Source organism: Sceloporus undulatus, chromosome 4 (genome assembly GCF_019175285.1).
Source record: "Sceloporus undulatus isolate JIND9_A2432 ecotype Alabama chromosome 4, SceUnd_v1.1, whole genome shotgun sequence".
Taxonomy (NCBI): Eukaryota; Metazoa; Chordata; class Lepidosauria; order Squamata; family Phrynosomatidae; genus Sceloporus; species Sceloporus undulatus.
Window position 1 is genome coordinate 83,210,630 of NC_056525.1, and position 21,935 is coordinate 83,232,564.

The window sequence follows — 21,935 nt, forward strand, 5'->3', positions numbered from 1 at the left end:
GCCTTTTCTCCAACCTTGCCAGTTTAAAGAGCAGGGAATAGACAGAGATGAAGAAAATGGATGTGACTGGCATGAGGACAGTGAAAAGATTTTATCAACGTGTTACAAGATAGCAAGGAGGTCAACGCATAGGCCAAAGGTGTAGGGGAGTATCTTATGTATTAGCTGGAGGAATGTGTAGAATCATTTAAACAGAAATGGCTAAACATAATCAAAGGCATAGAAAAGTAATGGGGGAAGTTTCCAAAGTGTTGTTTTCAGCACACACATTTGCACCTGATACAAATGGCTTTACACGTTACTGCTTCTGTACTTGTATTGTTGTTGATTTTAAAGAATTCTAATGCAATTCTTTCAGTGTAATACATACAAAACCCCAGTATAGAGGTAAATTAGCTAAGAAAAAGGTGAATACAAGGCAACTCCTATCTTGCACTGTCTTTGGCTTCCATTAGGGAAGAAAACACCTGTGTATAAATTAGGTTCAGATACTATACTGTATATATCCAAACTGCCCATGAAAAAAGAATGAATGTTATTTTTCTATCTTTCATTATTACACCACTGTAATAATGAGGCAGTTATTTTCCATCATGGAAATATCACTCTTGGTGGGGCTTTTCAGAAGACATGTTGAACTCATTTATGTTAGAAATACAGACTTGAAAGTGATGCCTGGTGAATGCATACCAATGGAGAATGCAAGAACATTATTATGTAGCTATCAAAATTTTCAGTGTCCTGTACTATTCCTTGATTTATCTTATGGAAGTAGAATACAGACACAAACAGAAATGCTATTCTTATTTTTGCATAAAAGTTACTGGTAATGATGACATTCAATTTTGGCACATATGTTGAGTGAAAATCATAGAATCGTAGCGTTGGAAGAGACTGCAAGGGCCATCCAGTCCAACCCCCTGCCATGCAGGAACTCTCAATCAAAGCATCCCCAACCGATGGCCATCCAGCCTCTCCCTAAAGACCTCCAAGGAGGGAGACTCCACTACACTCTAAGGGAGTGCGTTCCACTGTCGAACAACCCTTACTGTCAGGAAGTTCCTCCTAATGTTGAGGTGGAATCTCTTTTCCTGGAGCTTTCATCCATTGTGCCGGGTCCTCTTCTCTGGAGCAGCAGAAAACAAGCTGGCTCCATCTTCAATATGACATCCCTTCAAATATTTAAACAGGGCTATCATATCATCTCTTAACCTTCTTTTCTCCAGGTTAAACATCCCCAACTCCCCAAGTCCTTCCTCATAGGACATGGTTTCCAGACCCTTCACCATTTTAGTCGCCCTCCTTAGGACACACTCCAGTTTTTCAACATCCTTTTAAAATTGTGGTGCCCAGAACTGGACACAATATTCCAGGTGGGGCCTGAACAGAGCAGAATAGAGTAGCACTATTACTGTATTTTCTGGCATATAAGACTACTTTTTAACCCAGGAAAATCTTCTCAATCTTCGGGGGTCATCTTATACGCTGGGTGTTGTCTTATAGGCCAGGTGCTGAAATGTCTGAGCCAGAATGGAGAATCTGCGGTTGCTGCATATGGTGAGGGGAGGTCAAAAACGGCTGGGGCCACATATCCTCCATATGTGGTGACCATATGAAAGCAAGGGCGGCGCTGTACAAGTATGATAGAAGAAAATCTTGGAGACAGGGAGGGCTGGGCTGGCAGGGAGAGCTGACCAATCCAAGCAGGCTTTGTATACAACAAGTTTCCCTGCTAAGTACAGTGGTACCCCGGGATACGAAATACCAAATCAAATCTGATGTTTTTTTTAATTTTTATTTGTGTGCATTGGAAGGGGTAATCTTAATAGAGTGAGTATATTCTATATTTTAACTGGAAAAGTTGGGGGTCGTCTTATACACTGGAAAATACGGTACTTCCCTTGATCTAGGCACTATACTTTTATTGATGCAGCCTAAAATCGCATTGGCCTTGTTAGCTGCTGCATTGCACTGTTGACTCATGTTCAATTTGTGGACTACTTGGACTCCCCGATCCTTTTCACACGTAGTTTCATTCAGCCCGGTGTTACCCATCCTATATCTGTGCATTTCATTTTTCCGCCCTAAGTGCAGTAACTTACATTTTTTCCATGTTGAAATTCATTTTGTTAGCTTTGGCCCAGCTTTCCAGTCTATCAAGGTCATTTTGAATCTGGATCCTGTCCTCTTGAGTATTAGCTACTCCTCCTAATTTGGTGTTATCTGAAAATTTGATAAGTATGCCCCCAATTTGTCATCCAAGTCATTGATAAAGATGTTGAAGGAGCCATTGTTGAGCACCCTTTCAGTTCGGCCGGTCAACTAGTTACAAATCCATGGAACAGTTGCCTTCTCTAGCCCACATTCCACTAGTTTGTTTGCAAGAATGTCATGGGGAACCCTGTCAAAAGCCTTACTGAAATGTGGATATAGTAGATTAGATTTGTTTGGCATGACTTCTTTCTCTGAAACCCATGTTGACTTTTTGTGATTATGGCATTGCCATCTAGATGTTCATAGACTCTCTGTTTAATGATCTGCTCTAGAATCTTTCCTGGTATTGATGTCAGACTAACTGGACGATAATTGTTGGGATCCTCTTTTTCCCCTTTTTGAAGATGGGGACAGTGTTTGCCCTCCTCCAGTCTGCTGGGACTTCTCCTGTTCTCCAAATCTGAAATATTTTTGCAAAGCCTAGAAAAATTACTTTTTTGGACAATGGCTCCCAAATCCCCCAACCAACTTAGCCACTGCATTCTAAAAGCACAGATGCTATACAGCTACAACTCTATTTCATGGGCACCCTGTCAACTGCTTTGCTTTTTGTCCCTTGCCTGAATTAGAACATAGCATCTGGAGCATTTAGTTCCTTTCCAGATGTAAAGCATTGAAAATCCACATGTACATAAGATGGCATTCTGTGTGTCTGAAAATAATGCTGGATCACTGTCCAATGTTTGGCGATTTTTAATATAAAGAGCTTGAAAATTGGAAGTACAATGGGAGTGCTAATTCATATGAGGTATTCTGTGCACTGGCTAGCAAACATGCTGTCTCTGAAGGCATATAAAAAAAATTAAAGCAAGTAAAAAGCTATGCTTTAAAAAGAATGTTTAGAAACTGGAGCGTGTCCTAAGGAGGGTGACTAAAATGGTGAAGGGTCTGGAAACCATGTCCTATGAGGAACAACTTAGGGAGCTGGGGATGTTTGTCCTGGAGAACTGAAGGTTAAGAGGTGATATGATAGCCCTGTTTAAATACTTGAAGGGATGTCATATTGAGGAGGGAGCAATCTTGTTTTCTGCTGCTCCAGAGACTAGGACCTGGAGCAATGGATGCAAGCTCCAGGAAAAGAGATTCCACCTCACATTAGGAGGAACTTCCTGACAGAAAGGGCTGTTCGACAGTGGAACAAACTCTCTCGGAGTATAGTGGAGTCTCCTTCCTTGGAGGTCTTTAAACAGAGGCTGGATGGCCATGTGTCGAGGATGCTTTGATTGAGATTTCCTGCATGGCAGGGGGTTGGACTGGATGGCCCTTGCGGTCTCTTCCAACTCTATGATTCTATGAAATGGAGAAATGATATCTCAATCAATAGTCATACCACATATTCTGATACACCAATAAAAGAAGTCTGTACCTGTATTCCATAACTATTAATGCATGATTTGCAGTCAGTGTTTCTAAAACTTTGCTCCTCCAGATATTTTGGACTTCAGTTTACCAAGATGGCTGGGGCATATAGGAGCTGAATTCCAAAACGTTTGGGAGGACAAATGTTTGAGAATCTCTGTACTAGATGTACCTTATCCCAAATCAAAGCCTGGAAGGATGTGGAACATCCATGTCCCAACATTTCATGCCACAGGCAATTTGGCTTCATGTGTACTGAACTTGCCTCACTATGAGATAAATTTCATGTGCTAGGTTTTGACAGTAGACAGAATACTGTTTTCAGATTTTGTGTGTCCTGGGCTGAAGGTGTACCATGTTTTAGTAGTTTGGATGACCGTGGCATACATTAGCCATTTGTGAGGTGCAGTCCTGACCCTCACTGCCTCACACATACCATTTCTACAGAAATACTTCACATTTTTCTTGAAAGGCGTCAACATGAATATAAAAAGAGCCCTATTGGCCTATCTACTTATAGGGCCAACCAAACACCCCTAAAAACCCAACAAACAGGACACAATAACAATATCCCACTCATGGGCTCCAACAACCGATATTGATTAGGCATTTCTCAAGTTGTCCATCTTTGTCCCTTCACTGTTGAGGAGTTGACTTGCTTGAATTTGGGGATATCTTTAAAAGAAATGTGAAACTGGTCCAAACATCCAGCATGGTTAGGACCTTTGGAACAGGCAGTAAGTTGCAACCCCAGAATAAGAATGCTACAAATGACTATCTATGCCAACACTCTTAAAATTAGTAAAGCCATGAGAGGCGCAAGACCACTGTTATAGCAAAACACCAGTAATGAACAGCAACGGACTGAAATCAAATGTTTATATTTATTACAGCATGGGGGGAAGAGAGAGAGGAGGATCTGGATTCATCCTTCAAAAACCATCCTGAACCAATGAAGACAATAATTTAGCTATCAGTTTTTAATACAATGAAACCTGTCAGTTATCCCTTAAAAAAAAATAGAAAGAGTGCTGTATTAGTAATGGGAGAAATCTTGGTTTGGTGTTTTTTTCCCCTTTAAATATTATCTTAACTGTAACTGTGAGACTGACTGCTTGCCCCTTCCCCCCACTATCATCCTTCTACAAAGAAAGCACAGTTAAAATGCCTAAAAAAAGGCAAACATGTTTAAAAATTGGAATACTAAAAAAAAGTTTGTCAAATCTTACCATCTGTGGTTGTTGGATCTTTTTTTGTTTTTGTTTTTCAGTCAGAGTAAAAACAAGCCAATGTTTCCCAAAAAACCCCAAAACAAAACAAAACAAAAACATTTCGTTAAGGGGTGCGGAAAAAAGACATCCCTTTAATAAAACATTATCAACAAATATCGTACACAAACTACAATGTATAATAATTACTTTTCTTTTCCCTCGCTTAATTTTAGAACCAGACTACAAGGTAAGAAAAAACACTGAAACAAGATACAATGTTCTCAAGAATCCGCACAAAGGTAGGTAAATCCAGGGGAAGATAATATTTTACATAATATGAAATACATAGATCAGAAGTGAAGTTTTTTTTTCTTTTTATATAAAACAAAGACCAGCTACAAGGGAGTGTAATGTACAGAGATCCCAAGACTTGCGAGTTTCACTATACATGGTATGCTTTTCTGTAGTCACCTCTACCTTGAGAAGGTAAGGGTTTTTTTTAAATTTTGTTTTCAATTACAGAGTAGGAGGGAAGGAGGGAGAGAGAGCCTACAGAATAGCAAGTATACATTTTAACAACATTAATTACTTAAAAATATCTCCATCCAGTTCCAGAGCATATACAGTGAAACCCTAATAAGATCACATCATTTTGTTGAAACTAACCAAACAGAAACCAAAACAGAACAGATGTTAAGAAGTTTGCGCTCACAGTTTTCGAGTCCCAGGTCAAGTTTGTAATGCCTCCTCATTTTATTTCTGGCTGATTGATACCTCCCCAATGTTAAAAAATAATAATCCCCAGTAACCTAACCCCCACCCCACCCCTAGGAATTTTGTTTTGAAAAAGGGCAGTTCATACATCTTTGCAATTTTGGGGAGGAGGGGCTAATATAGTGCATGCCACAGTCACAGTTATCAAGGTAACAACTGTATTTTTGGAGGATGTGATCCTACAAGGGGACCAGCTGCATTCTACAACCTAGAATGAGGCAGAGAAAATCTTTTCCACTTGGATCTTCTTGCTGGAGAAAAGTGTTGTGCTGCAAAACACCAAACGGAAAGACTAACCAAACAAAAAGAAGAGGGGTAGAGGGAAGAGGAAAGGCCTTCTGAACAACCCCCACCAATTTTCTTTTTTAAAAAAAAACTGTCCAGTTTTCATTAATTTTTTTTAAAAATGGCTACAGAGACAACATGAGATTTCATATCTAGACTAGCTTCCTTGCGTAGCACAGCACAAACATACAACAGGTTTGAAAGAATAATCAAGCAAAGGAGGTTGGAATTGGGTGCTAGAGGCTTTCATTTGTTTCCAAAAAATCAACAACAAAAAAGTGTCATGTACATAGAATAAATCCTTCTGCAGAAGAAGGATCTTGTTTTGTCTTGAAATATTTTAAAGATTTGTCCTTCATTGTTTTATGGAATAAAAAGTTCAGCCTTTTTATTGCATGAAACCAAAAATCAGGGGTGGGTCCCCGGCTCTGTATGTCTCCCTGCCAAACACACCTAGCTTCTCTTCTTGCATAATTTCTTGAGATCCTCCAAATGGCAGCCGACTTTTTCTTTGTCCTGGAGAAGAGGATGTGGGGTGAAGGAGGAGGGAAATCACACACTCATCGTCATGCTGGGAGAATACTGGGTGAGGAGGGAAGGGAGGGGAGAGAAACAGAATCACAGAGTAAGAATGAGGCAGGAACAAGACCAAAATACTAAATGCTGCGGAAGCGGAGGAAATGGGATATGAAAGAGATGTGGGCTTATGAAAACGATAAAGCTACATAATTGGCTTCAATAAATCAGAAATCTAGAATATGTTAGAGACTAATTTATCGAGACATAATTATTCGCATTCCATAACCGGTTTGCCAATGAAATGAGGTTGGGTGGGGTGGCATGTAACAAAGCAATATGTGGTATAATCTAGGTTTTACTTTTTTGCATGTTATTCTATTGTAAATATTGTTAGGAAAAAGGACAAGGCTTCCGAACTTACAATGATCTTTTATAAGGAACACAGATTTCAGAATGCCATTTTCCATAACTAAGCATCATTTTGTCTTATAAATATCTCTGGCAGAACTATTTCCAGACTCAATCAGGGAGGTTATGGGCAAGGGCTTGCAGGATCTGGGCAGGTCACTGGAGGATAGGGATTCTTGGAGATGTCTCATCCACGGGGTCATCATGAATCAGAATCGACTTGAGGACAGCTAACAACAACAAAAAAACATACTATTCTGTGTTTATTTACTTCTAAATGACCCATGGTTTCTTTTCTCTACTTGCATCACCTCATTTTGGAACCATTCTTGCTGCAACAGGATGTTGCATATCACAATTTTATTGCTGTTGTTGTGTGCCATCAAGTTGCTTCTGATTTATGGCAACCCTAAGATGACTCTATCATAGGGTTTTCTTGGCCAGATCTGTTCAGAGGGAGTTTGCCATTGACTTTCTCTAGCCTGAGAGAATGGAACTTGTTCAAGGTCACCCAGGGGGTTTCCATGGCCAAGAAAAGATTCAAACTCTGGTCTCTCCTAGTCCAGCCTTCATACTACTACACCATACTGGCTCGACACATCTCATGCTGACTGCCTTATTTTGGATCTTCTCTCACCTCTATTAACTCCTAGGCTGCACTTTCTCTGCACCTATTTTCCCACAACACTATTTCACACCAGCTCCAGAGCACTATGCTCACTTCACCATCATTCTCTGTGCAATCAACTACTCTTCCCCAGAAACAGATTAAAAAGAGCCTTCAGAGACTGTGATTCAAACTCTGTTAGCATAAAGAGCTGCTGTAAGAATGACTCACATTGTCATTTTGGAAGGAATGGAGGAAGTTGCCTCCCAGTTCACCATCATCTCGTGGAGTGCCTGGAGGATTGCTAATGCCACTTATGTTGTTTGGAGAATTCTAGTGTTTAAGGAAAAAGAATGAAAAAACAGCCCAAACACAACACATGTAAGAAGTGAGAAGTCATCTTTCTACTATACTGCATACTACACCACTGCAACAAAACATTGTTCTACAATTATACTGCCCCCCCCACCACCATGCTAGTCAAATACAAATCACTGCACTTTCTGACTGCCTCACAGAGCTCAGAGCAAAAATGTCCTCCTCTGCTGAGTAAAGGGCAGAAGGCCACACCACCCAAACTCAGCCAGGGGTGGATGATTTCAGAACTCTCCTGGTTTCCACCGTCTCCTATCACACTTGACATGTGGTTCATTAAAGCAAAGAGGAGGAGGAGTATGCAGACATGACTAGCAAAAATGAAGACTTACTTTTGGAAGTCCGTCTATGTCTCCTGACCCTGGTGTAAGAAAACCCCAAAAGGTAAGCAGTTAGTGAGAATAATTAAATTTGCTTGCTCTAAATTAGAGAATTGTTTTTCAGTTCAACTAGCCTCCCCACTCGAGGACTAAATGAAACATTTTGTCTCCAAACCTTCATCCAGAAATAAGACACTGCTGCAAGAAGCTACGGCTGGGCCTTCCAGGAAGCAGCTGGTAGTACATTAGTGAGCTGCAGGTCACAGCTGGGCTAATGCAAACCTCTTAACATTTGCCTCCAGAAAGGGACATGCTGGGAAAGCCTCAGCTGCCATTCCTTTGCATGTAGAACTCCCGGGAGCACAGCCCAGCTCACCTTCCTGCACGGCACTAGAGTAATGGCCTAATCGAGTTGCTATGGCCTCGACTCCCTCCCGTGAGTTTCGTGACACTGATCAAGATGGAGTACAGCACCTCTACTTCAGCAAGATGTATAAGGCAAGCATAGGAGGTTAATGGGTCTTTCTGCTGCTTTAATTAAAACACACACACCACAGTTAGGTTCATGCTGATTCTTCCCCTTTATCCATCAACAGGAGTCTGACAAGCCCTTGACTAGCACTACTTGCTCCCCGGCTACTCTTTTATGTTGTATTTGAAATGGCAAGGTCATCCAGAGAGTGGGGCACAGAGTGAGCCCCAAACTTTGGGAAACGAGTGAATTCTCACCACCACGACACAAGACAAAATACAGAATCATGCAATCACCAATAAGCAGAGACCCACAGATTCTGGGATCAGAACACATCAGGCATCTGGATGAAAGAGCTGACACCATTATGAAAGCTGCTCATGTGGCTTCTTGGGCAGATACTCAGGCTCCAGAGCCTATATTAACCCAACCACTTACATTTTTTTCTGCCACTGCTGAATGCTGGGCATCTGTTGTTTTACATTTCCCCAAACTCCCTCAAACCTAATACTATACCAGAGTACAAAGTATTGTGGGGAAATTTTAAACAACAGTTATCCAGTTCTACTAACAATAGGTAAACTGCTAGGAGAGGTGGGGAAGAAAGGTGAGAACAAAGGAAACAAGCGGTCTAAGAGAACTGGGTTTGAGCCCCCCAGAGGGCTCCCTGAAGCGAGTTGAGAACAGTAGCAACTCATTACAGTGGTACCCCGGGATACGAAAGCACCGCCTTACGAAATTTCCGGGATACGAAAAAATCCCATAGGAAAAAACTGTTCCGGGTTACGTTTTTTTTTCCGGCTTACGAAAAAATTTTTTGGTGCTTTTCGGCGCTTTTTCGCACGAAACGCGGCTTTCCAGCGCTAGCGCCTATGGCTTTTTCGGGTTATGAAAAAAATCGGGTTACGAACGCCGCGGCGGAACGAATTAATTTCGTAACCCGAGGCACCACTGTATTTCTGAATTTTCCTACAACCCAGCAACACATCCAAGTGCAGGGCCTTCTTCTAGACTTCCATCTAACTACTTGCAAAGCATATTAAACAACTGTTCCAGTGTGTTGGTTCTCCAGTCAAAAACCCAGTATTGTGCAGTAACATAATTCCAGATACTAAAAAAGTAAATAGCAACAGCTGTTTGTTATTGCTCTTTCTATATGATTAAATAATGTATTATGAAACTATAAATTCTTTCATTATCAGAGAATCCGTGTCTTCTTTGGAAGCATCCCCTAAAGCAGAGCATTTTATTAAACACTATCATCCTCCAAAAATGTCTCTCTTAAGTATTTTCTGCCTTCTTACCTAATGAGCCGTTCATGTGATGGGGCTCCATCCCACCCATACCTCCCATTGGGCCATCCGATCCTGGTCCCATTGGGAACTGAGAAAGGAGAAATAATACAATTAGTTAAGATACATCAGTTTTGTTATGAAATATCAATAGCTGATTGATTATCTTCAATACAGGTAGCTTCAGGACTCAGGTACTAAAGACAGAGATCTTGCAGCCCTCAAATGCAAACATTTGTGCTAAAAATTCATCACTTCCCATTGGGTACAGGCTCTCTAAATGAACTGTAGCAAAATACTCTCTCTTCTAAGGTACTTCTACTACCTCTACAGGCAGCCATAACTACGAGATGAAACTGTCTGGAACTCTTCAGTCTAAAATAAAGAAATTAGCTAAACAGAACAGCTAATACCCAACTAATTACATGGCATCTGTGCTTTCAATGATGTTTGAAGGCATATGCCCAGTAGTGCCATATACATTCTACATTGTTCCATATCCTCCAATGCATTTTTCAATTGTGCTAGCAGCTGGAATAATTTTGCCACCACCTGTATTTGTGCATGTTGTTGTGTGTGATATGTTGTTTCCCTATGACAGCGAGCAGCTGTGTTGGATGCATTTGGGCAATCTCCAGCTCACTGTACATGCTAACTTGGTGAGTTAAAAAGCTCAAGACTAGAGAGTGGAAGTTCTAATAGCATGACATATTCAGGCTTTGAAATGCCATCTGCCAAAATGTTTCAGCTGCCAGTTAGAAAATCCTTCAGGGCCCATGCCATTTATCCTTCCATGGTTCCTCGATGGTCTTCCATCCAACACTGGTGCAGACCCAATTGCTTTAGTTTTACGAACTGTCCTGCTATAGGAGTCCTCTGCCTAATTCTGGGTTCCAACTGTTCCTGCTAGCTGCCATCTGGCTATTTCTTTAACCATCTCTTCCATCTATATGGATTCTATCCCTTGAAACAGACATGTTCCCTACTCAAACTATAGCTATAGTGAGGGCAAAATGAAGGCATGCCCCCACCCCTAAAAGGAATTATGTTAATTGAAATGAAACACTTTTTCAGTCCCCAAATTTGTGACAGTACAGTAACTTAAAACTTCATTCAGTATTTGGATATGTTGTTTAGGCATCCAAAGAAAAGGGGGAGGCAATGTTAACAAGGGAATGTGAACAAAGCAAATATGAGCTTTCTACATATGAATGAATTTAAATGACTTTCTGGTGTGCTAGAAATTTGGAGAGGGAAGAAAAATGCATTTGGAACCAGAATTATTATTTGGGGGACAATGGTATCCCTTTGCTCCTCATAACTACTCCTCTGTTGCTATTATTACATCACCACGCTTTGGATGATGTTTTCTGGTAACAGAAAATAGTCTGTTTCACTGATCATCCAGTTAGTGGTGCTTACTCTGATGGTCACATCCAGCCCTCTTTCATCTTTATGGCAAAGCAGTTGTTAGGGTTCTTCTGGCAAACATGTACAAGCATATTTAAGGATCTTTTGGGCTGATCCTCTTACTACTGGGATCTATTTCCTCACAAAGAGCCCTAAATGAATGTTGTATTCCCCTGACCTTGCTGCTACTGAAAAAGGCCACTGGTGTCTGTTCGCCTCTTGTTCCTCAGTAAGTTAAGAGGAGAAGAAATAGCAGCATCTGCTTACCTTGTCCTTTTCCCCTGGTCCGAGGCCACCTTGTTCAAGGGCTCACGAATTACTGAAGCTGACTATGCTGAAGGAAGTGTAAAGTAACTGCAGGTGCTTCCTGAAAAGTCTTGCAGGGAATCTTCAGAAGACCCCTTCTAATTAGCCCCAATTAAAGGGGCAAGTAGGACCTAGGTTTAAGCAGTACCCCCTTTAAATGCAACCCCATTACCAAGCAGTGTGTGTGACATAGTCTTGACCAGAGCTGCATGAATGCTGCTGTTTTAATAGGCGTAAAAAATTAACAAAGTCGCTGAAGAGTTAATCACTTTTTGATGGTTTGTTTTATTTCTGTTTTGTAACAAATGGCTGAAATCAATTAAACTGCTTTACCCTCAACTGATGAAGTTAATTATGATTTGTTATGGTATCTGATATGTAAATTATTAGAAAGCAGACTTACATTCGACCGACTGCCTCCAGGCGGTACGGGATTAATCATTGTGTAGATGTTGTCACTTGAATTTGTCGAATCTGTAGAACAGTGAAACCCACTAAGTCAGGGTGATTAATTCATTTCTTAATTAAAACAAACTCATGCCACTTGAACTCATTCTTTTGTATTTTATCACCTAAAATTCTCTCTAAGTACCACCATTTTCTGGCTAATTTGTATTTAATGAAGATTCACAAAGTTTTTAATCACAGAAATTCAACTGTGAAAAGAATTCTGCCACTAGATGAAGAGGATACTGGAGCTCTCTTATCAGGAGAGATTTGGAAAGATAATATTCTGCCATGTGTCACTTGACACCTCAAAATTAGCCAATGCAAATTAGCTTGCTACAGCAGCATATTTTTTGTTTAACAAAAACATTCCATTTATGGTATATAGCTATTTTCTTCAAAAAAGAAGGAACTCAGGTCCTCCCCACTCACACATAGAAATAAAAGACATAATAGTATTTAAATCAAGCTACAGAATACAAACCTTCACAGAAATTAGAAGCAAGTCACAGTGACTGATTTTTTTTTAAAAGGGGGAGACCTGTGCCTACATTAACATATGGATTGTTTTATTATGACCTAGTCTGAAATGTAGGTCAGAGTTCTCATAAAAATTCAGGAGGAGGAAGGCAGTAGTAATATTACATTGTGTAAGCTCCACCCCTGCAGCTGTGGTATACCACTATTACATGCAGCATGGCTAACTCCCCAGAGCCTCCCCCCTCCCCAAATCCTTTCTTCTTACCACTGACACATACAATGTGTAGTAAATCACCCCTGCAGGCCTGTCAGGAAAATTCACCAGCCACAACACTGACACTCTCTTCCTCCTCCCCTTTACTATGTGGAAAAGAGCAGCTGGGGGAGGGGATTTTACACAGCCTCTTGAGGTGTGTGTGTATATGTGTGTGTGTAGACGAAGTGTGCTCACCTCAGTGAGCACAGTTTTGCAAAGTGATATTCAGAAATCACCCTGTACATTCACATTACGATCTGGCAGCGACATTTCCCCCCGACAACAGAAAGCGCTTTCAGCGAATGTCAAGTAATCCAATAGAAAGTAAAGAGTGGAACAGTCTAGAGTAGATTGAGGGGAAGGTCTGAGAGCATACGATTTTTTTAAAAACAAGTTTTGTCCTAATTTCTTTAAAAAACAGAGAAAAATTCAAGTTAATCTCTACTAATCTCTGAGAAGAAGGATTGTCTACTAACAAAAGTACTGTACACCCATCCCAAAGAGGGAAATTTCAAAAGGCTTGTTCATCAAAGGAAAAGGAACATCTTTCACAGGGTTTGCAGGGAGGGTCAAGGTTGGAATGTGATGCAAATGTGAAAGATGATGCCTCCAACTAATCTGGAAAGGCTGACGGCATGGGTGGATCCTTTCTCTAACCCCATTTTTCATATGCCTGCTGGGAGGCTCCCTTCTCTTTTAAGCAAGGATAGAAGGCAAGTCACCAGCAGTAGCTGGAGGGAGTGAAGGGAAGGCAGTAAGGCAAAATGACATCTCTTTCAAAAGAGTCGGTTTGAGTATTGATTGTGTGCAGCTGTTTGAAAGTACTCTGGCAGCAAGCAAAATGTTACACTGCCATTTGAAATCGAGTCCCACAACCAAAGAAGCAACCCACCTATATTGGGGTCCTCCTTCTTCTTTTTTTAAATGGGGAAAAATGTAAGGCTCTCATGCCCCCCACTCCTTACCTGCAGGGCTAGGCATGATGGGTGTTCCAGGAGGACCGCCACCACCAGGGGGCCCCTGTTGACAAGATTAAATACACATCAGGAACCAGTGTGATAACATAACCTGCAATAGGTCAGCCAGATCCTGCTGCTGTCAGCAACAATGTCTCACCTTGGTATTCAGCCAAGCATTAATCTCCTGTTAAAACCTTTGATGCACTCTTGTAGCCAAAGTGCAATTTCTTTGTTTAAGCCTCAGGAAAAATGAAGGTTTTTACTGAGAGACAGTGATGGCGTCTCTGTGCAAGATGCACATACTATGTCTATCTACCAGGGAAGTAACAGGGCAGTCTTTCAATAACCTTCACATGTGCTGAAGAAGCAAATAGAAATGGGCAACTTGGAATGCTGTTCATACTTTTTAGATGGGCTAATGTAATGATTTTATTCCAGACCAATTAAGAATATACAGGAATCTCTAATTACCTACAGTGCGTCATTCACAGAAAACCAAGTAAAGTGGACCTCCACATTCGCTGGGGTTAGGGGCACAGGACCCCTGTGAAGGTAGAAAAACGCCAATTAAAAAAATAGTACTTTTTAACCTGAGAGAACATTTCTTTGGGAATCTTTATGTCCTCCAGCAGAACTCTACTCAGCATCTGCCAGAATTTGACCACAGAATCATGCTGGAGGACCTACAAATGCCAAGAGAAGTGTTTTTTCTCAGAATCTTTAAGTAATCCAGTGCAACTTTATATTGTCAACATCCAGCAGAATGTCTCTGAAAGACCTAGAGATTCCTAGAGAGAACGTATCCATCAAATCCACTAATAATCAACTCCACAAAAGTCAAAGCTGCAAATGTGGAAGACTGACTGTAATTATACCTGTAGCTATATGAGTTAACTATACCAACAGTTCACACATTACAAAGATTCTTGCATTATATCCTAGGAAAACACACACAACATGGAAAAATGCTTCACTTCAAGTACTTATTTTATGAGCATGACCTAGGATGTTTATTCATGCAGGCAAATTCCAAAAATATCTCATCATTCAGTATGTTGGCACATTATCACCATAAAGAAATGTGAACTTACCACGTATGTACCAGGTGATGAAGAAGAGTATGGAATCTATTAAAAAAAGCAGAGGGCAGATATTACTTTTTGAAAAAAGACACATTTCAAGAAAATAAAAAACGCCTATAGGTGATGATTGCTTTGCCCAAGGATTCATCAAAACAAATTCCTAATTGCTATTACTCAGTGGCTGTTCCCTGTTATCCAGGAGACTGAGGCAATGTATATAGCCCTCCTGTTGCATTCCCCAGATCTACTGTTTTTAAATTCTTCAGAGAATCAGGATAGGAGCACACAGAGGCAATGGAGCACTTTCCACCATGCCTCTTGTCCAGGATGAGTTCCACTGGTAAGACAGTAAAAAGTATGGGACACATGTAAAAGGAGAGGAAAGTATTCCAGGAAAAATAAATTATGACGGACAAGGAAGAAGAATGAAAGACATTTCAAATGGAGACACTTACGGAGTTAGCGCTGTTGGGATTGGGCCATGGTCTACCAGCTCCTGGACCCCTAGAGTTTGAGAGAAAAACAAGTCTTTAGCATGAATATGTGGTGATAAAATGCTAACATAGAGTAAAAAACCTGTAAAAACGAATTTATTTCCATATCAGGGGAACATCAATAAAAAGCCAGCAGCATGGAAGATGCCTTACATGTTAATCCCTGGCATGCCGGGCCCTAGAGAGTTGGGTGGAGGTCTCATTCCGCCGCCATAGTTCTGCAATGATAACCAAGGATCAGTCTACCATAACGAGAAGGGAAACCGGAGAAGAAAAGAGAAAGGAAAAAAAACAAACAAAAACGAGAGGGTTAGTTTGTGAAAATGAACTTTAATTAAAAAAAGATGATGATAATGAACATACAGGCAAAAATTAGCAACTTCAAAAAGTAAAATAGGGTGGTAGCATCTCTCAGTTGGCTCTTTGTAAGGAAAAGATTTTTTGAAAGGAAAAAAAAATCTTAGAAGCCATCAAATTTCAATCTTATGGTAGAAATTTACAAGGAAAGCCCAATGGGCAAAGGCTTCTTGCAGTGGCCAGTGTATAGCAACAAGGGAGTAATGACACCTGTAGCATACATATAAGATAGTTATCTTTAAAAATAATACAGACAAAAAGGAAGAAACCAAAAATAGTTTCTTCTCTGCTACATGTAGCCAAACAAGTAGTAGACATGAAGCAATCAGACTACTTGCTTGGCAGTGGTGAGGTGCGTGGGCTGCATGGGAAGAAGCAGAAAAAATCTGGTGGGGAGCAACAGAAAGAAGGTGAGATTGAGAGAGAGAGAGAGAGACTGGGAATGAAAGAGAGAAGAAAAGTTCTGCTTTAAGGAATACAGAGCAATGAGCAAGTGGTAAGGATGTGCAGAAGAAGGGATGCTGAGAGCAGAAATGTTTGAAACAGCTTTCTAAGGAAAGAATATTCTTCCAGGAGTCTATCAACAACAGAAAAAAAATCAGCAACTCTGGTCTAAAACAGTCACAGAAACATGCTTTTTCATTTAAAAAAAAGAGAGAAGATTTACATGACAGAAATTAGACAAATCTTAAGCAAATAAATAAATAAAATCAAAATCAAAAGTGCATTGCTTCCCCGTTAAATTGACTATCAATGCAGACCAAAGCAGCCTTATGTAAATTCACTTCTATGTATCATAACTTCTGTTTGTTTCATCTTTGGGGGACCCTACCCCCACAAAAGAAATCAGTATAAATGAGGCATTACACTACTATGTCTCACTTGTTTTGTAAAGGAGGCCTAAACAAGGGAAACGAATCCAAAGGGAGCCAATCCATCACACTTGCAAAGCTCAAGCTGTGCTAATCATGTTTAAGGGCCAGAAATGAAAAGGCAACTTAAGACTTGGCTGGCTTGTTGTAACCAGTCCAAACACGGCTGCCCAGAGGATCCGACTTTCGATTGCACAAAGACATGCTTCTGTCCTGAGGGGTAGTTAAAAGTTGGTTCCTCTTTGAGAGCCGTTTAAATAATGGTTGTAACTAGTTCTGATGTTGATTAAACACTCAGTTTTTACCATAATGGCCATAACTTTCTCTTGTATACAAAGAACACCTTTTTGATCTCAGATTCTCAGAAATCTGCATTATTGAATGGGCAAGTCTTGCATTTCCAACTTATGGTGACACTATCATGGGGTTTTCTTGGCAAGATTTATTCAGAGAACAAATTAGCTCATGACCTCCTGAGAGAGTGTGACTAGCCTAAGGTCTGGATTTAAACCCTGGTCTCTGGGGTCCTAGTCCAACACCCAAACCATGAAGCCATACTGGCTCTCTACACAGCATTTAAACATGGCTTTACAAATACCCTTTGTAGACATTGCAATCTCTCTGGATCTAGAAATAAAAAAAAATCTTAATAATGAAATTACTGCCTATTTGCTTGGTTAGGATGATAACCAACTGGTTTGTTCAAGATGTACAGAACAACCAGAGCCTTTGAAGCATTATTTGTTTGGCTGATGCAACTCTAACAGATGAAAGTTGTTATAATAAAACATGGGGAGTTATTAAGAACTTTGTACCCATTGGTAATAGCAAACCATCTCTGAGTATTCCTTACATAAGAAAAACTCATGAAATTAATGGGATTGCCATAAATCAACAGGCAACTTGAAAGGCACATACACAGAGCCCCACTGCTAACAGTGCCAAACTATTTAAAACACATAGAATCTAGGCTACTGGACAACTTTTTCCTTCTGGAAGTGTGTGGGTACAATGGGTCTCTGATGAACAGAAGACCCCACAGAAACTTTTTATTACTATCAAGAATTTTGTTAGTTTTCTCCATATGATTCATTCCCACAAAGCAGTGACAAAGGCTGTACTCTCACAATTAGGATTAATTCATATAACTGTAATGCAGAAGATATCAGTATGGACTGATGGTACACTGCTCTTCAACCTTTTTCTTAAAAATAATGTAAACAGAATTGACAAGCTCTTGGAGCAGTACTGCTCATGAAACAAAACTGCATGGTATGTATCTGCTCACTTCCTCTGAATCTAGACTCCTTCATGTACTTTCCAGTATCACCTGCTAAGCCCCTATCAGTCCCAACCTGAAAAGAGATGGTCTGATTGAATGTCCCTGTGTACATTTGCTGACTCTGAGGTTAATCTGATAGCAGCAGATCCAAGAGTACAAGGCTGACTTTATTACAGGCAAATACATAATACAGTCAGCCTTCCGTTTTGGCAGGGGATCTGCTCCACCCCCTCCTGTGAAAATGGAAACTTGCCAATGGGGCTTGAAGGGTGCTGCGTGCCATGGACATGCACCCCATTATGTTCCCTATCTGTTTGCTACTTGCACATAAGAGAGGGTGTGAATTCCAAGGCTGTGCAAACAGCAGGGCGACTGTACTTTGTTATGGTCAGTACTAATGCTGCAGCAGCACCCACAATAAATTTGGTAAGACATGATTTGATTAAACATATTTGCGTATTTTATATACTTTTCCAAATTAAGGTGGCATCTGATACCTTTAAAAGATTATGATTTCACATTTGGTGTAATGGGCAAACCTAGAGGATTAGATGCTTGCAGGGCTCCCTAAACACCACTTGAATCTACAGCGGGCTTTCTACAATATTATTATTTTTATATCTTAGAGAGACATAGGATCAGTTTGGGCAGTTTGGATAGTCAGGAACATGTTGCAAGCTTTCACTGTCTCCATTTCCAATCCCCTGCTTTCAGGTTGCTCTAACCACTGTTTGCTATGATGCCTAAATTGAGCAAACTATGTTTAGCACTATGTACCAATCCATGGTTTGCAAACCATGGTTATATATCATGGCTAGTATTAACCATAACTTGTCAGATGCTGTTGAGACAAGCATATTATGGTTAGCGGGAACCCTCCTCCAGGAGATGGGAAATGAAGTATGAGAGGAAGAGATAAGCAAGCCTGCAGCACATTTCTAATCCTCTAAAACTATGGTTTTGAAGATTGAACTAAGTGATTGTATATGAATTTAAGCACAAAAGGAAGGATTTAAAACAATAATACACAATTATAGGTAATTATATATTCCCTAGTTGTTTAGTGCAGTGCATATGTAATTATGTGGAGAAGGTCTTGTCATCTAGCCATATGGTGAAGGAAATTTTAGCATGCCAGTGCCACTGGCTGAAAAATCAAACAAGCGAAAGAAAGAACTTTACTATTTGGCTAAATTTTACTAGCAACTACTTGCCTGCATGGTGGCATGCAAACTGCAATAAGTGACAATGAATTAAATGGTCACCTGCAACCACCTGAAGCCTTGGAAAAACCTGTCTGAATTTTTCTCACGTTAAGCATGACAAAGAAGATTTCCACACCAGCACTTACTTTGGGGAAAACGCTGGTAAAACACCGGTAAAACATCAGGGAAGCGCCCGTGTATGAAAGCCTGATGCACTTCCCAAACAAACTGGAATTATCCCCTTGCCTCCAGCACCCATGAATCATCCGGGGAGCAGCAATTTCCCATTAACACAAAGTTTCTGTTCATAGGAAATTGCTGCTCCACAAACAACTCAAGGACACTGGAAGCAATGGGACCATTCCCTGATGTTTGGGAAGAACGTTAGGCTATCATACACGTGTACTTCCCTGATGTTTTACCGGTGCTTACTCCATGGTAAGCACTGATATGAAAATCTTCAAAATGAAGACAGACATTTCAGCTTGTTAGGCTTCAGGAAACAGCATGCAAAGAAAAGAATTAGAGAGCAGGATTGCAAGGGAGGTTTCATGGAGAAGTGGCAAGCCTATGAAAGAAGAGATGTGCATTCCTCAGTAGCATCAATCAACACTACAACATGTAAATAAACATACATTATCTCAATCAATCAAAACACAAACAAAATACAGTATGAAGCTAGAGACCATTACACCTGTCTTAATCAACAGTCTTCACTGTGGAGGTTTGCCTTATACTGTTGTGAAAGGATAATCTATGGCAGCCTTTGCCAAACTGGTGCCCTGCAAATGAGTTAGACTGCAACACTCATCTTCTTTAGCCACTATGACAAGGGTACCTGGAGGGCTGGAGAAAGGAGGCCTAGAAAATCAGTCCCAAAAGAATCCTGGATCTTCAGGCATCCATAAACTAACATAAATGGCTATGTACAATTAAGGACTCTTTAATTGTTCTATAAGTCTTACTATCTAGGGCTTTCTCTGCCACCCCTTGTTTAAACACTGATTCAAGAGTGGGTGAAGCAGTCAAGGACAATGACTGGTTCAAAGAATGCCTCTGGAAAATGTTAAATGTTATTACACAAGGGTGGGCAGCTCTGGAAGGCCAAAGGGCTGTATTCACCCCCGAAAAAACTCAGGAGTGTCACCCCTTCATCACACTCATTTCCTTACCGAACAAATCAAAGTTTTGCCCCAGAATGGCCTCTGGGTGACATGGAATTATTTTCATCATGTTTTGGGGACTCTCTTGGGCTGTTTTAGGTCCAAGAAAGGCTTTTTTAAAAAAACAACAGGAAGGAATTGCAAGTCACCTCTGGTTTACTTCTCATTTCAAAAAATAACTGTCTAGGGTGCCTCTAAATATGGTGAAAATGTTCTCTGAACACCCAAAAGATTATTTTGGGGTATTTTGAATTTAAAAAATGTGTTTGGAAATTACTATTATATTTTAAATGATTCCTGGGAGGACCAGGGAGGGGTGGCATGCAGACTTCTGCCCACCCTTGCTCTAACATAAAGGCAAGGTATGAAAACCAAATATCCAGGGAGAAAACCTTCCTTGGCTGCTAGATAGGGGTTGTACACCCTAGATAATCTGTCCTGGTACAAAGAATGAAGCAAATGAAAGCCAAATAGATTGCAGGTAATTTAAATATTAAATATTGATTAATTCAGATACATGCAGCATTATAGCTACACCATCTCTCTACCTTATCCTCCAAGGGTTATCATCTTGAATTGGAAAATTTATTCTTGGCAGAATCCCAATTAAAATAGAAGTTTGTCCATTTGAACAAAAGACCAACGCTGGAAAGTTGGCAGGGGTGTTTGTAGTAGGTGGGAACACAAACTACGTGATAAGAGAATGTTCACTTTTGAAGTCATAATAAGATTTTGGAAGGTGGGCTTTTTCCAGACACATGTAAACACACTAATGTAAAATGCATTACCACTAATGGTGGAGAGAAAAGGGGTTGGAAGTAATGGAAGTGCTCCTAACTCTTTAAGCCCCCAGTGGCTGCTTTTATGATGTTTTGCTCATAGAATAGCAAAGATGTTACTTGGCACTGGACAGGACAGGAAATGCTCTGCCCAGGTTTTACCTGTGGACCCGGACCCATGGGTCCCATTCCTCGTGGAGGATTCATTCTTTGCATTGGCCCTGCCATGTTGGGATGCCCTACAGAGAGAGAGAGAAGAGAGGAAGATGTTATAGAAGACTAATGCATCTGAAGAACGGAAAAGCCAACCCAACCCAAGACAGCATCTGCAGTCAACTTCAAACAACCTTTACCTTGTTGTCGTGTGGGGTCCATTGAGTTGGGCAGCAAGGGCTGTGTACCAGGAACACCCCCTGGAGGCTAGGAAAAGAGGAAATAAATTTGGGAAAATCAGAAACGTGGAAGATGAGCAGCAAGATTAGCCACACTTGCTGCAGTGACTATTAAAAAAAAGTAAGGGATGTTCCTGTTTAACCATGGTATACCATTTTCAGAAATATTAGCTTTCAATGAAATTTATTTATTATACATATTAAACATCTCATGAAATAAATACTCTAGGCATTGAATTGACACAAGTCATTTTTCTAAAGAACATGAAGATGGAATAAAACCTTTATCTTCTAAACCTCATGTGTATCTCATAATGTGTGTAGAATTATAGGGGAGAACTTTGGGTGTTTAGTCTTTTCCTTGCCTGCTGATTCTCCTGTAGAAATGCCCCCAATTCTGTTTTCTTTATGACAATTTTTCCTGAAGCTAATTTTTGTGTGTATGTGTGGGGGTTGAGTATGAAAAGGAGAATTTTTAGAGGAGAATCAACTGGTAAAGGAGTTGAGCTGTCCTTTCCTCCCACTTGCTGATTTTTATCCTAGAAATGTCCTTCG

At 40.4% G+C, this 21,935-nt stretch overlaps 1 protein-coding gene across 4 annotated transcripts in view; it reads right to left on the bottom strand.

The window, feature by feature from the left end:
• Positions 1-4,498: 4,498 nt before the first annotated feature.
• The window catches only part of SSBP3 (single stranded DNA binding protein 3), a 197,624-nt gene continuing 180,187 nt past the window's right edge, over positions 4,499-21,935 (bottom strand). For 2 of the 4 annotated variants that reach the window (XM_042462614.1, XM_042462612.1), the window contains 11 exons: positions 21,342-21,408; positions 21,151-21,227; positions 15,484-15,548; positions 15,292-15,340; positions 14,846-14,881; positions 13,761-13,815; positions 12,016-12,086; positions 9,909-9,987; positions 8,145-8,173; positions 7,669-7,770; positions 4,499-6,485 (listed from right to left, as the gene is read on the bottom strand). In XM_042462614.1, the coding sequence (XP_042318548.1) occupies positions 6,456-6,485; positions 7,669-7,770; positions 8,145-8,173; positions 9,909-9,987; positions 12,016-12,086; positions 13,761-13,815; positions 14,846-14,881; positions 15,292-15,340; positions 15,484-15,548; positions 21,151-21,227; positions 21,342-21,408 (660 nt within the window). In that variant the 3' untranslated portion in view covers positions 4,499-6,455. Of the gene's footprint in view, positions 6,486-7,668; positions 7,771-8,144; positions 8,174-9,908; positions 9,988-12,015; positions 12,087-13,760; positions 13,816-14,845; positions 14,882-15,291; positions 15,341-15,483; positions 15,573-21,150; positions 21,228-21,341; positions 21,409-21,935 lie in introns of all 4 variants that reach the window. The other 2 variants (XM_042462613.1, XM_042462611.1) reach the window with 1 other exon arrangement.